Here is a 13,943-nt window from a genome sequence, read left to right as displayed (position 1 = left end):
AGGTTTGGGAATTAGGAGATGGAGCTTCTTAGCCTGCCTCTTCTGCAACTAGGCAGCTCTGCATACCTCTGGGCCTCCCCGGGGTCTTGCCAGGCCCCTCCCTGGAGGTTTTAAGGGAAAAGCAGAGAGCAGAACAGAGCAGAAGAGTGAGGCACCATGGAAGACAACATATGTCCTTCCCATGGGAGACAAAACATTCCACCAAAGACAGCACCTTCAAACATCATCTTTGACTATTAAGGCAGTTGCTGACACCACCATTTATTTCTCTCTCCTCTTCCTCAAAACAGACTTCTATCAAAAGACATAAAGGCAGAACCGTGGGATCAGCACCACACACAGCTGCTTTCTTCGAGCATCTGAATTATGACTTCCTGTTCCTGGGATGATGCTGGGAACAGCCAAAAAGTTTTAGGGCCAGATTCCTTATCCAATGGGCAAGGAGGGGGTGGCCTGTTGAAACATCCCAAAATACATCAACCCAAAATACGACCAACAAAAATGTGGCTTCCAAAAATAACTCCGCCAGGCGGTCTGTGTGCCGGCTGGGAGGAAAGAGACGTGGGACAGAACCAGCTTGGACCTTCCCCCATCCCAGGAGTGGCCACCATACCCGCGTCAGTGATCCCAGCCTCATACCTTTGCCTTGAGACTCTGCATTCTGTTGCTTGTTGATGGTCACTTTGTTCATATAAATGTACTCCTCATCAGAGCCTGCAGAAGGAAGGAGACACAGGCTTTGTGTGACTTCATGAAGAGAAAGGGACCCTAGCTAGAAACCCTGTTACCCCAGAGCCGTTTTCATCTGCCTGGGTTCCAGTAAAAGCACACAGCATTTTCAGTGGATTGAAAGAATAGTCCAACATGGAAAGAGCTGACAGATTTCCAAAAGAGAAATGACAAGTTGCTGACTGCTAGTTTTCTAGCCTGGCCGAGGGTGTGGGGGCAGGTAAGATACAGAAGGAGAGCTTATGGTATAAAAATCCTGCACTTTGGGAGGCTGAGGCGGGCGGATCACTTGAGGTCAGGAGTTGGAGACCGGCCTGGCCAACATGGTGAAACCCTGTCTCTACTAAAAATACAAAAGTTAGCCAGGCATAGTAGCTATAATCCTAGCTACTCAGGAGACTGAAGCAGGAGAATCACTCGAATCTGGGAGACAGAGTTTGCAGTGAGCCGAGATCGCACCACTGCACTCCAGCCTGGGCAACAGAGTGAGACCCCATCTTCAAAAAAAAAAAAAGAAAGAAAAGAGAAAAGAAATCTTAAGTTCAAGATCTGCCTTGTATCCCACCAAGTAGAGATGTCTCTGGGCTTCCTAGCATTTCATTTAAATTGTAAAATATTTCCTGTCATTCTCACCCTAGTCTGAAATTACTTGAATGGGCTGATCCAGTGTGTGTAGATAAGCCAGGTCACACTGAGGACCTGGAAGTTCAGCTCGCAGGCCTCTAGGTAGGGGGCCATTGGATGGGTGAAGGGGACCTGAATAGCCAAATCACATGAGTTGAGTTTAAAGGGGTGAGTATCCTGAGAATAATAACTGAAGAGCCACCAGCCACCTGCTCTACCCTATAGATTATACCCTGCAGTGGCACAACCCATGCCCTCCTTTAAAACCACTTCTGTGCAGGTTAAGTCACCTTTCCCATGCCTGCCTGGGCAGAGAAAAGTTGGCCTCCTAACTTGCTCCATTTCCAATCCCCCAAAGACCCTTTCTTCAGAAGTCTTCAGAGGAAGCTCATTCTAGTGTTTCTCTTCATCAAAATCCTCTTGAATTTCTTCTGCCGCCTTAATTTGCATTTCCTAGAAACTTGTGGCTGATAAATTCCAGTGGTTAGAGACCGCGTTACTGAGCCAAAGGACCCAGTTCTAACCTCTGGCAAAGGAAGCAGTTCAGCGTCACTCTGTTCCGTGGCCACAGACCGCCCAAACTCCAGCCAACAGGCCTGCAAAGGCAGGGCCCCGAGAGCCAAGAGGAACAGGAGGGGGCTGGATACAGCCTCAGTGATCAGCACCTGGGGTTGTCACCTTAGTGCCTTGCCCTGCCAGGACAAGAAATGTCACCCCTGTGCCAGGGACTGCAGCAGTTTATGGGTGGGAGCTGTGAGGTACAAATGGAGTGAACCGGAACTCACAGACTCCCACCAGACTCCCACTGAGACTCAAAGAGGGCTGAGTCAGTCCCTTCTCCAGAGCACGGCAGAGCGGAAAAGTGCCCTGCAGGGAGAGGCAGGAGATGGGGTCTCAACCAAAGCTTTGCCATAATGGCATAATTCTGGGCAAAGCACCTAACCCTTGTGCCTCCGTTTTCTTGTCTGCATGACAAAATACTGCCTGTTTCAACCAAACTCTTCAGTTTTCAAGAGTACAAAACTCAGATACTAGGGAGTTTGGAAAGGTAAGGTAACCTTACAACTAAGATGAAAAATGACAGCTTAAAACATGGGACATGACTCAAAGGCTCAACAATAGGAAAATGGTAACAAACCATGGCACATCAACATATATAACAGCAAGTCACCTTTAAAAACTAAATGGATTACTGAAGAGTGTATAAATTGGCATGGCCATTCTAGAGATGATTTTGGAGGATACATTTTTGTGTTCATATTCTTTGACCCAGCATTTCTACTGCTAGAAACTTATCCTACAGATAAACTCTAGCATTTAAAGAAAATTGTATTTGAGGACATTCACTACAATATTGCACGAATTTTTTTTTAAAAAAAGAATACAACATATGGCTGGGCACAGTGGCTCACATCTGTAATCCCAGGACTTTGGGAGGCCAAGGTGGGTGGATCACGAGGTCAGGAGATCGAGACCATCCTGGCTAACATGGTGAAACCCCATCTCTACTAAAAATACAAAAAATTAGCCGGGCGCCTGTAGTCCCAGCTACTTGGGAGGCTGAGGCAGGAGAATGGCGTGAACCCAGCCCAGGAGGCGGAGCTTGCAGTGAGCCGAGATAGTGCCACTGCACTCCAGCCTGGTCAACAGAGCAAGACTCTGTCTCAAAAAAAAAAAAAAAAAAAAAACAACTTAAATGTCTACCAATAGGTTAAACATTAGGATTCATCCAGCATTGAACTCTACCCAATCGTGAAAACTAGCAAGGTAGCTCAGTGTCTGTTTATAAAGATACCCAAGACCTAGAGTTTAATTGTAAGATCATGTTTCAGAATAGCAAAAAAAGACAAAGTATATGAATTGTCAACACATGGAAATGTGTTCATGCAGCAATTCTAAATATAAAAATAATGTAAAGCAGAAACAGAGGCAAACCACAGCTACTCCAAAATATTCAGATAATGCTGATAAGGATCAAAAAAGGAACTGGAAGAACATAAATAGTGCTCAGTGTTCATTTTTTTTTATATCATTAACTAAGTTCACATACCTATACAAAAAAATAAAAGACGTTATTGTTTTAAATGTTGGATTCTGAGCAGGTGTTTTCTCTCTAAGATGATGATTTGTAAGTTGCAGAGAAAACTCACACTGGCCACTTCATGAGGGTGCATCGGCCCACCTTGGGTGGGCTGCAGGCTGAGGCTGACTTGGTTTTGATTCTCAGAGGGTTGCTAATCTAGGACTCTCCAGGGTGGGAAGTAAGAGGCTCCCAAGACCTTCTGCAATTGTGGGGAAAATACAGTAAACCTGGCCCTAGACAGGGAGGCTGCAGACAGGAAGGCCAGACTGCTCAGTCCTGTCTGGGAGGCAGCAGCCTTGGGCTAGAGAACTTTCTGTCATTCACTCAACTATCTAACAAAGTGCATTCAGCATCAGCACTGTGCTAAGTATTGGGGATACAGCAGAAAATAGATGTTACCTCTGCCTTTGTGAACCCCACAGTCCGGCAGGAAAGACATACCTGAATCTGACCATCACACAGCGGGTGGGAAATGACTACGACCTGAAGGTATTGGGAAGATGAGCCCGAAGTGCTTGGAGGTCTGCAGAGGGTGGTCCTTCCCAGAGAACTGGCGTAGGGTGGGGAGCAGGAACATGAACCTCTTTGCTACCACTGGATACAGAACATTTGAAGTGCTTTTGACCAGAGGGGCAGCCACTGAAACGTCCCTGGAGCCTCTGAGGGTGGGATGGGAATGCGAGGCAGGAGTGGGGGCTGGTATGGTGGGGACACAGCTGTCACTGGTGAAGGCTGGAATAGACAACAGGGAGCCAAGCCCTCAATAAACAGATCTTAGTCTATGCCTGGACCTCTCCATCCAGACAAAAAGCAAAGAGGGTAGAAAAATTTGTGTTACATTGAGAAAAAAGAAACGAAGATCAGAAAACTCAGAGACAATTCCCTTTGCGAAGTGTAAATGCACACATACACATCCTGCCCAAAATGTGTGGAAGTCCCAGCAGCTCGGCCTGTTGGACCACGGCTATCTTGAGATGATCACCTTGCCTCCACTTACAAGTCTCAACAGGCTGAGCTAATTTTTGGGTAGAGGTGGGCCTGGGAGGCCGAGGGAAAGAATGCTGTAATTTCAGGTGCGGTACGTGTGTTTACGATTCTGTCCTGTGCGACACAACAGTTAACTGCAGTGCAGTGGAGCAGGGGGAGATAAGGTTAGGTCCACCTGTCCATGTCCAAGCCCTGGCTCTGCCCTTACAGCCGTGTGCCCTCAGGCAAGTGACTTTCAGAGGCTTGGTTTCCTTGTTGGTAAAATGGGAATATACTTTGGGATAAAGGATGATGTCATCCATGTCATTTACTGCATTAAGTACAGGGACACAGAAAGTACACAATAAATGTTGGCTGCTATTGTACCCACTCTACAGTCTAAGGGGTACAAAGAGGACCGGAAGGGAAGTTCCGTTAAACAGTGGCTATTAACAAGTGGGCTTTGCTTCTGAGAATACAGGCCCCAGGCCTCAGTGTGGCTGTGCATGGGTGGCACTCTGGAGGTGATTCACCTTGGGGAACCCATGACCAGTTCTCAGCAGCTTCCCACCCCCTACGAGCTGCAGAGTCCATGGAGAGGGGAAGGCCTGACTTTATAAGAGCCGATCAAGGGCAGAACAAAAAGGTCATCCTACAGGAAGCCACATCACAGGTTAATTCAAAAAAGAGACCACATGTAGGAGGCGCTGCCAGAGTGGTTAGCACCAAGATCCACGGCTCAGACTTATCACAAACAGGTGGTTTCCAGTTCCCAACACAGGTGTTTTTTATCATTGAGCGTTCAAGGTGGAGCATATCGAAGTGGTGTGGGGAGTGTGCTTTTTAGAGGATTCCACTGATGAATCCTGCATGGAGTGAACCATCCCCCCTCCAACTTTCCCGCTTTGTAATGTGGATTTCCCATCTGCGTTCCCACGATGGGCTGCTTTGATTTGCTGCTGACCAGCACTCGCGGCGGCAGGCAGGCGGACGCTCCCTATAAAGCCTTCAGGAGCATGGGAAGCTGCAAAGGCTGAAGAAAAACACCTCTGATGAGAGCCTAAGGCAGATGATTCCTCCAGAAGAGAAGACAGATGGGCATATAGCAACATGCCTCGGCTTTACGACTGCTTATTCAGAGAATAGAAACTAGTTCCACAGGGAACAGGGAAGGAGAAAGTCCTTGAAATGTAGCCTGGCAGATTCAGGTTGGACACAAGGAAGCATTTCTGGACTGTGATAGCCGGGGCAGGTGGAGACTTCCCTTCCCTGGCAGGACCTGGCCTCTTCCCGCTGGGAGGCAGATGGATTAGATGCCCTCACACAGTCCCTGACCGTCCCCAAACAGCATTTCCAGTTCTCAAACATCTGACATAAAAATCAACTGTTATGACTTCACAAAAAGGGTTTTCCTTTTTTAAAAGAGTCTGAATTTGCTAGAAATAAAACCATATGTCCACAAGACGACTTTTTTTCAAGAATGTTCCTAGCCGCCTCATTCGTAATAGTTCAAATCTGTGAACAACCCAAATGGCCATCAGTAAGTGAAAGGATAAACAGATTGTGATGTATTCACAGAATGGAATACTACTCAGCAGTAAAAGGAACAAACTACAGACACACTCAACAGCATGGATGAATCTCCAGAGAAGCCAGACATATAGTACACATCATATGAATCCATTTATACAGAGCTCCAGCACAGGCAATATCAATCAGCACAATGGTTGCTTGTGTTGGGCAGCTGGGAATGGCCAAGACAGAACTTTCTGGATGATGGAAATGTTCTATATCTTGTTTTGGGTGATGAGGACACAGGGGTATACAATTATCAAAACTCACTGAATTATTTCACATATGTGCACTTTATACGTAAACTATCTCAATTTAAAAAAGACAGAAAAATTATGGACTCAGGGTTCTGTAATTTACAAAGTCTTCCAACTATGTTTTCCCTTGGGTTGTATAATATTGGGCAGGTTAAACTCTCCAGGTCTCAGTTTCCCCCTCTATAACAATAGCACGAGCCTCACAGGGATGTCTTAAATATGAAATGGGTTATTCCATATGCTCAGGGGAATGCTCAGTAAGCCCTAGCTATTGTTATAATTTATTATTCCATCTCTACTTTCAACCAGCATGGAAGAGTGCTTTGAAAATACTTCATTTAAAACCTCACTCGTGGGCTGCTGTGTCAAGTGACCAGAGATTTCTGGGGCTCTGGCCCAAGTCGGGTCATTCCTGCACCATTGTTAGGGGGTGAAGTCCCCTCAAAATTCATATATTAAATCCTAGCACCCAGTATATCTCGGAATGTGATTGCATTTGGAGACAGGATCTTCAAAGAGGTAACTAAGTTAAAATAAGATAATTAGGGTGGCCCTAATCCACTATGACTGATATCCTTATAAAGAGAGGAGATTAAGGCCAGTCACGGTGGCTCACGCCTGTAATCCCAGCACTTTGGGAGGCTGAGGTGGGTGGATCACCTGAGGTCAGGAGTTTGAGACCAGCCTGGCCAACATAGTGAAACCCTGTCTACTAAAAATACACAATTAGCTGGGCATGGTGGTGGGCGCCTGTAATCCCAGCTACTCCGGAAGCTGAGGCAGGAGAATCGCTTGAACCTGGGAGGTGGAGGTTGCAGTGGACTGAGATCATGCCACTGCACTCCAGCCTTGGCAACAGAGCAAGACCCCATCTCAAAAAAAAAAAAAAAGAGAGAGAGAGAGGAGATTAGGGTTAGGCACGGTGGCTCACGCCTGTAATCCCAGCACTTTCAGGGGCCCAGGCAGGGCGGATAGCTTGAGCCCAGGAGCTCGAGACTAGCCTGGGCAACATGGCGAAATCCCACCTATACAAAAAAACAAATACAAAAAAAAAAAAAAATAGCTGGGCATGGTGGCATGCACCTGTAGACCCAGCTACTTGGGAGCCCAGGAGGTTGAGGCTACAGTGAACCATGATTGCGCCACTGCACTCCAGACTGGGTGACAGAGTGAGCCCCTGCTTCAAAAAAGTTAAATAAGAAGAGGTGACTGGGACACAGACATAGAGGAAAACCCATGTGAGGACACAGGGAGAAGACAGCCATCAGCACGCCAGGGAGAGAGGCCTCAGAAGGGACCAAACCTGCTGATCCCTTGAGGTTAGACTTCTGGCCTCCAGAAGTGTGAGAAAATAAGTGTCGTTTATAGCATCCAGTCTGTGATCCTTAGCTATGGCAGCCTGCACTGACTCACAACCATCTCTGTTGGCGTGGAGGCCTCTGCACCGCCCGGGGCCCACACTCACTGCTGCTTTTGGTGTAAAGCCGGAGGAGCTCTGCCAGGCAGCTCTTCTTCACCAGGGCTGTGCTGCTCAGGTTCTCCTGGTCAAGAATCTTGAGGAAGTCATCCAACTCCGTCAGCAGCTGTTCCAGGGCTAGGGAGAGGAAACAGAAGAAACTTAGAGTGGCTGCCCTCTCTCCAAAGCCCAGCTTAGATACACCTCGAACCCTCTCGTCCCAAGAGGAAGGGTTTGGTGTGAGGTCTGGCAGCGTGTTGGGGGGACTAGAAAGAAGATGGGATTCTCAGCTCCAGGGCCACAGGGAGAGAGAAACAGGCCCTTGGCTTGGAATGAACAGCCTCCGCTGAAGCCCCAGCCCTACCAGGTGCTGGAAGAATGACAATGGCCTCGTCCGCCAACTTTCTATCTCCTCCACTGCAAACGTCTGCCCTCACAGGGCTCTTGCGAAAACTAAGAGGGCACTACATCCAAAGTGCTTTGAGGACCGTTGAGCTCTGCTCTTAGAGCTGTGGCTAGAATGAGGGTTACTCTCATCTTGATCCTCTCTGGGTGGCTGTGGGCCCATTTACTTCTTAAGTCTTTTAGGTCAAATGCTTTGTAAAGTTCCTTCCAGCTCTGAAGTTTTATGGTTCTAAGCCTCATCTTGGCTTGGCTGCACGGCTTTAAAGTACCAATCTGTTCACAGGTTGTCCATGATTAACAGCCACACCTGAGCCGGGCGTGGTAGCTCACACCTGTAATCCCAGCACTTTGGGAGGCCGAGGCGGGTGGATCACAAGGTCAGGAGATCGAGATCATCCTGGCCAACATGGTGAAACCCCGTCTCTACTAAAAATACAAAAATTAGCTGGGCGTGGTGGCCTGTGCCTGTTGTCCCAGCTACTTGGGAGGCTGGGGCAGGAGAATCGCCTGAACCCAGGAGGTGGAGGTTGCAGTGAGCCAAGATCACACCACTGCACTCCAGCCTGGCGACAGAGTGAGACTCCATCTCAAAAAAAAAAAAAAAAAAAGAAAAAAAAAGGCCACACCTGGTTCCTCAGAGGCCCCACCTGGCCTCCAAAGCCCTGCAGACTGCAGCAGCCTCCCCCGTGGTCACCGTCATACTCCACGGCCCAGACACAGCACCCCTCTTTCCTTCTCTGGCCTTCACACATGGTCTTCTCCCCCTCTGCTAAATCACACTTGTCCCTGTGCTACCAGTGGTAGTTATCCGTACAGATCTGCAGCAACCTCAATTCTTGCCTCCTCAGAAGAAAGAATTTGAGGGGCATAAGGCAGAAGGGGAAACTGAGACAAGTCTCAGAGCAGAAGTGAAAGTTTATTAGAAAGATTTAGAACAGTAAGGAAAGGAAAAGAAGCAAAGTCCAACTTGGAAGACGGCTACGTGGGCGACCTGAGAAACCAAGTGTGAGGCTTGACTGCTTGACTTGGGGTTTTCTACGCTGGCATACTTCTGGGATCTTGCCTTACTTCTCCCGCTCCTGAGATCTTATTGGGAAGCTGCTGATTGCTTTCAGGTGTTTTCTATGAGGAGCCTGCCTTTCTCTGGCACGAGCTGTGACCAATCATTCCTTTAGAGAAACAGTTAACAACTGCCTGACCATCACCTGGTGGTCATCCAACACTCCTAGTGTATGGGGCGGGGTGGGGAGACCTCTCCTGCCCTGCTCATACCTAACTAGCTATCCGCTGTAACACCTCAGGTCTTGGTCTAGATAACATTCCTCCTTACACACCTTCTCTGGGCCTCTTTAACAGATCCATGTTACCAGCACTGGCCTCTGTGGTGGGCTAAATATTGGGCCCCTAATGATATCCATGACCTAACCCCTCGAATCTGTGAATATGCTACTTGACATGGCAAAGGGACTTCACAGATGTGATTTAATTAGGAGATTATCCTGGTTTGTGCAGGTGAGCACAGTGTAATCACAGTGGCCCTTATAAGGGGGGAGGTAGGAGGGTAAGAGTCAGGGAGATAAGATGCTACTATGTTGGCTTTGGGGATGGAAGAAGGGACCATGAGCCGAGCAACACAGGTGGCTTCTGGAATCTGGAAAAGGTGAAGAAGTAGACTCTTTCCTACAGCCTCCAGGAGGAATAGAGCCCTGTGGCCCCCTCTCAGATTCTGATCTCCAGAACGGTAAATTAATGAGTTCGTGTTGCTTTACGTCACTAAGTTTGGTAATTTGTTACTGCAGCAATAAGAAACTGAGACATCCTCTCACAGCTCTGACTGTGGCATAGTGTAGCTGTCTGTGTCACCATTTAGCTGCAAGCTCCAAGGACGGGCTTTGTGCGGAGCTCACATTTCCAGGGCCCAGCACAATATCCAATAAATATTTGTTGACTAAATGAGTAAATGAAAGCAAAGCAAATCTATCCACTTACTTTGTACATGAAAGAATTCCATGGCTGAATTATAAGAAAAATAAATTAGTGGCCTGGATTAAGAGTAAAGAGAAGTCCACTAAAAATCCAGGTATCTGGCAGGTCCTATCTAGCCAAAATACTGGAACAGATGGGATTTTAAAAAGCCTCTCCTCTACTTATCTAGCTTACATAATAGAGTCACAACACTGAGAACCCAAACAATTCTTCCCCTAAATGGCCTCCATGAAAACAACTCCTAGAGTTTACTGCATGAATGAGCTGTTCTGAAACCTGGACCCCAGCAACTTGCCCACCATCCAGAACCCTTGGCACCTCCTGCTTTCCTCGTGATCACTCTGCTCCAGACCAGCATGAGCTCCCCACCTGCATGGGCAGCCCTTCATTTGTGTCACCCTAGGGGCAAGTCAGTGGCTCAGGAGAAACAGGCACTTTGTGGGAAGCCTGCGTTCATTTGCTCACCTCACCCCTGCTCCTTTGTCTCCCTGGCATTGCTGATCAGCCCCACCATGACACTGAGCAGATTTACAAATAACCAGCAAGGAGGGAGGGAGAGAGGCTGGCACTGGGCACACCAGAGTGCAGGGCAGAGACTAAGCTCTTCCAGGTAGTTAAGTGTTTGCCCAAAGAGCATGGGCCACAGGAGCTTCTCAGCAGACAGAGAAGCATCGGCGGGATCAGTTACTATGGGCATCACTAGAGGTTGCCCCTGGCAAAAGTTGCCCTGTTGACCTTGACCTTAACCAGTAGGGCCTCCCACCATCTGACCCAGGGGAGCTTCTCTGCTGGAGCTGGAGGCCTCAGCCCCACGCCCTGCTGTGACCAGACTTGCTCACCAAGGGCCAAGAGCCACACTGCCAGCATCACCGCACCCTCATCCAAGGCAATGGTGCTGCTGGGCCTGGATGACTGAGCCGAACCGGAGAAGAACGGGAGACAACACCAAGGCGGAGAAACTGAATTAAACAAGGAAATGAAAGTGGGGCGATGGTGGCAAAATTCCAACTCTTGTCTGAGATAAAGTCAGGAGGGACCATAATCCAGCTTTATAAATGTGAGCCCTGATGGTCTGCAAACAAACATTTCCTACTATGAAGTCCACGAGCATTGATGCAGCATCTGCTAGGCTGGCCCACAGAAGCATTTACAAGAAAGAATAAAGCATGTTCTCCCAACTTCAAGGGCTTAGCTTGCGTTGCGTTTTGTTTCTAACAGCTATTCGTGAGTTTCCTGTCGGCCACAGGAACTCAAAAGTAGTGAGCTTAAAGAAGCCAAACCAGGGAAAATAAATTGAGGACAACGACAGTGAGCCTTGAACTCAGCTTCAGGGGACAAGGGAAAGTGAAAGGGCCTTGCAAGGCAATCGGGGTCTCAAGCTGCATTTTTCCTGACTTCTGAACTTCTCAAGGCTGTCCCTCTGCTGCCACTTCAAAAAAAAAAAAAAAACCCCATAAAAACTGTAAGTCTCTTTTCACTTCCGCATCCTTGGCTATTCCCAAAAGCTGCCCAATTCCTGGAAAATAGCCTTTGTTTCTATTTCACGTGAGCCAATATGTACCAAGCCAAAGGGTGGAAAGTGCTGGGCCTGGCCCTGGGGAGACAAAGGTGACCCCAAGGGGTCCTCAGCCCTTCCAGGGGCCTAGTGAACCCAGGGTGAGAAGAGAACTAATCCAGGGATGTCTCCAAGGACCAGCAATGCAATAAGGAAAGTGAGGCAAACTGAGTTTATCAGGGAAAGGAATTGTAGCTCGTCATTGAGGAATGCATAGGAGCTCACTGGAAAGGGGCAGAGGCATTTTAAGAAAAAGGGATGGCTGGGTGCAGTGGCTCACGTTTGTAATCCCAGCACTTTGGGAGGCCAAGGTGGGCGGATCACCTGAGGTCAGGAGTTCGAGACCAGCCTGGCCAACCTGGCAAAACCCTGTCTCTACTAAAAATACAAAAACTAGCCAGGGGTGGTAGCGTGCACCTGTAATTGCAGCTACCCGGGGGGCTGAGGCAGGAGAACCGCTTGAACCTGGGAGGCAGAGGTTGCAGTGAGCTGAGATCACACCACTGCCCTCCAGCCTGGGCAACACAGCAAGACTCCATCTCAAAAAAAAAAAAAAAAAAAAAGGAAAGAAAGAAAAAGGGATGAGATGCTCAGAAAACTTGAGCCCTGAAAGTAATGTGTGTTTGGGAAACCACCCAGTGGCTCTGTGTATCGGGGGAACATGGAGCATGGAGGTGGGTGTGGGTGGGCCTCAAAGGGGAGAAGGTGGGCTCTGAGGCCAGAACTGTGGTTTGGGGGTGATGCAGATGAAGAGGGTTTTATTGTTCTGCTCAGGAGTCAGTGCCTTATTCTGCAGGGCCATGCAAGGCTGTTCTTTAAGCAGACTAGAGAGAATAATCCTGAAGCTGTGGGTCCTCAAGAGGAGGGATGGAAGGGGACTGGCAGTGGAGGCAGGGAGGACAGTTAGATAAACTCATTAGTGCATACGGAATGATGAGGGTGTGAGCTAATCACGGCAGCTGGGCACCAAGCCATCAGCTGTGCCCCTACCACCTCAATTCTCACAACCACCCTGCAAGTGCACAGCTGTGGGAATGAGCTAAGGAGGCTGGATTACAAACCAATTTGGCCACATCCCTGATGAGCAGTGGCATGGGGGATCAAATCCAAGCATATCCAAGTTCAAAGCACTTGTGTCTGCCATCCATCCGTCGGCTGTAGTCATTCCCAGGGAGCCAGGAAAGTGTATCTGCGTCATGGCCCCTGCCCATCAGTCCTTCATACTCCACAAGGCAAAGGGTGTAGGGATGAAGAGAAAGAGTGGACTGGAGACATGAGACAGGGAGAGCCCACAGGACCTGCTGATGTAGGCACTGGGTGGTGGAGACGTGGAAAGCCATGAGACACCATGGTGAACCAGGCAGCCGTGGTGCCTGCCCGATGTAGGGACTGGGTGGTGGAGACGTGGAAAGCCATCAGACACCGTGGTGAACCAGGCAGCTGTGGTGCCTGCCCATCGGGGAGCGGGTGGGCCAGCCAGATGTGTCAGGGAGAGCAGCTCTTGGGTGCTGTCTGCTGAGGACAACGTGGATACCCTCCTTTTCTTCTAGGCTGTGGCAGGTGAAGGGGAAGCCCCAGGGTTGAAGGAGCACAGGCCCAAGGATGAGAGAGAGTCAAAAGGGAAGGATGTTCCTTCCCTTCCTCTCTGGATCCATATCATTGTTCCAGGTCCAGCCAGGCCCCTTCTCCATAAAGCCACTGTGACCAGCAGCACTCAGCTCTCTTGCTGGCGTCTGACTCCCTAGGTTGTGGACTATCAAAACCAGTTGCCCATAGTCATCTGGGTGTGTGTCTATCTCCAGGGCAGAAGCTCTTTCCGGTCAAGGGTCAAGATTTATAGATTTGGGTGTCCGACAAGGTGCTAAGCACACCGGAGGCCATCGGCGATTCTCCTCCAGACACACCCTTTTGGGATCCAGCCACAGGCTTGGGGAAATAACAATCAACAAAGGCAAGGCCCCAGTGTGCCAACCTCAGTGACATTTATCAACCCCCAGGGCTGGGAGGGGTGGGCATCCCTTAGAGGAATCTGGCTATTGCCCTGAGGCCCTGGAACTCGCTCACCACATTTCCTTTCTCCCCCACCATCCCCCACACTTTCATTTTGGTCTCTTCCTCGTCCTCCCGTGGAGGGAGGGAGAAATAAATGTGTTGTTCATTCTGGAAACTGTAGGCCCTTGTGCAGGCTTTCCATCCCGGCTCTGTTAAAGTTCAGGGTTGTCTGCTTAGGGTCAATAAGATTCTTGTTCGAGACTTCCAAGGCCCACGCAGGGCTGGGCGGTTCAACTGCTCGATTCATTGCCCTCGGCT

General features: G+C 48.9%; 1 protein-coding gene across 12 annotated transcripts in view; it reads right to left on the bottom strand.

The window, feature by feature from the left end:
- AFAP1L2 (actin filament associated protein 1 like 2) overlaps positions 1-13,943 on the bottom strand; it is a 109,941-nt gene that overhangs the window by 37,563 nt on the left and 58,435 nt on the right. For all 12 annotated transcript variants that reach the window (XM_055248477.2, XM_055248512.2, XM_055248409.2 and 9 more), the window contains exons 2-3: positions 7,697-7,825; positions 640-714 (exon numbers count right to left, since the gene is read on the bottom strand). In XM_055248477.2, coding sequence (XP_055104452.1) covers positions 640-714; positions 7,697-7,825 — 204 coding nt within the window. The remainder of the gene's footprint in view (positions 1-639; positions 715-7,696; positions 7,826-13,943) is intronic.

Source organism: Symphalangus syndactylus, chromosome 2 (assembly GCF_028878055.3).
Source record: "Symphalangus syndactylus isolate Jambi chromosome 2, NHGRI_mSymSyn1-v2.1_pri, whole genome shotgun sequence".
Classification (NCBI taxonomy): domain Eukaryota; kingdom Metazoa; phylum Chordata; class Mammalia; order Primates; family Hylobatidae; genus Symphalangus; species Symphalangus syndactylus.
Note: the sequence above shows the minus strand (reverse complement) of the source record. Positions and strands in the feature narration are given on the sequence as shown.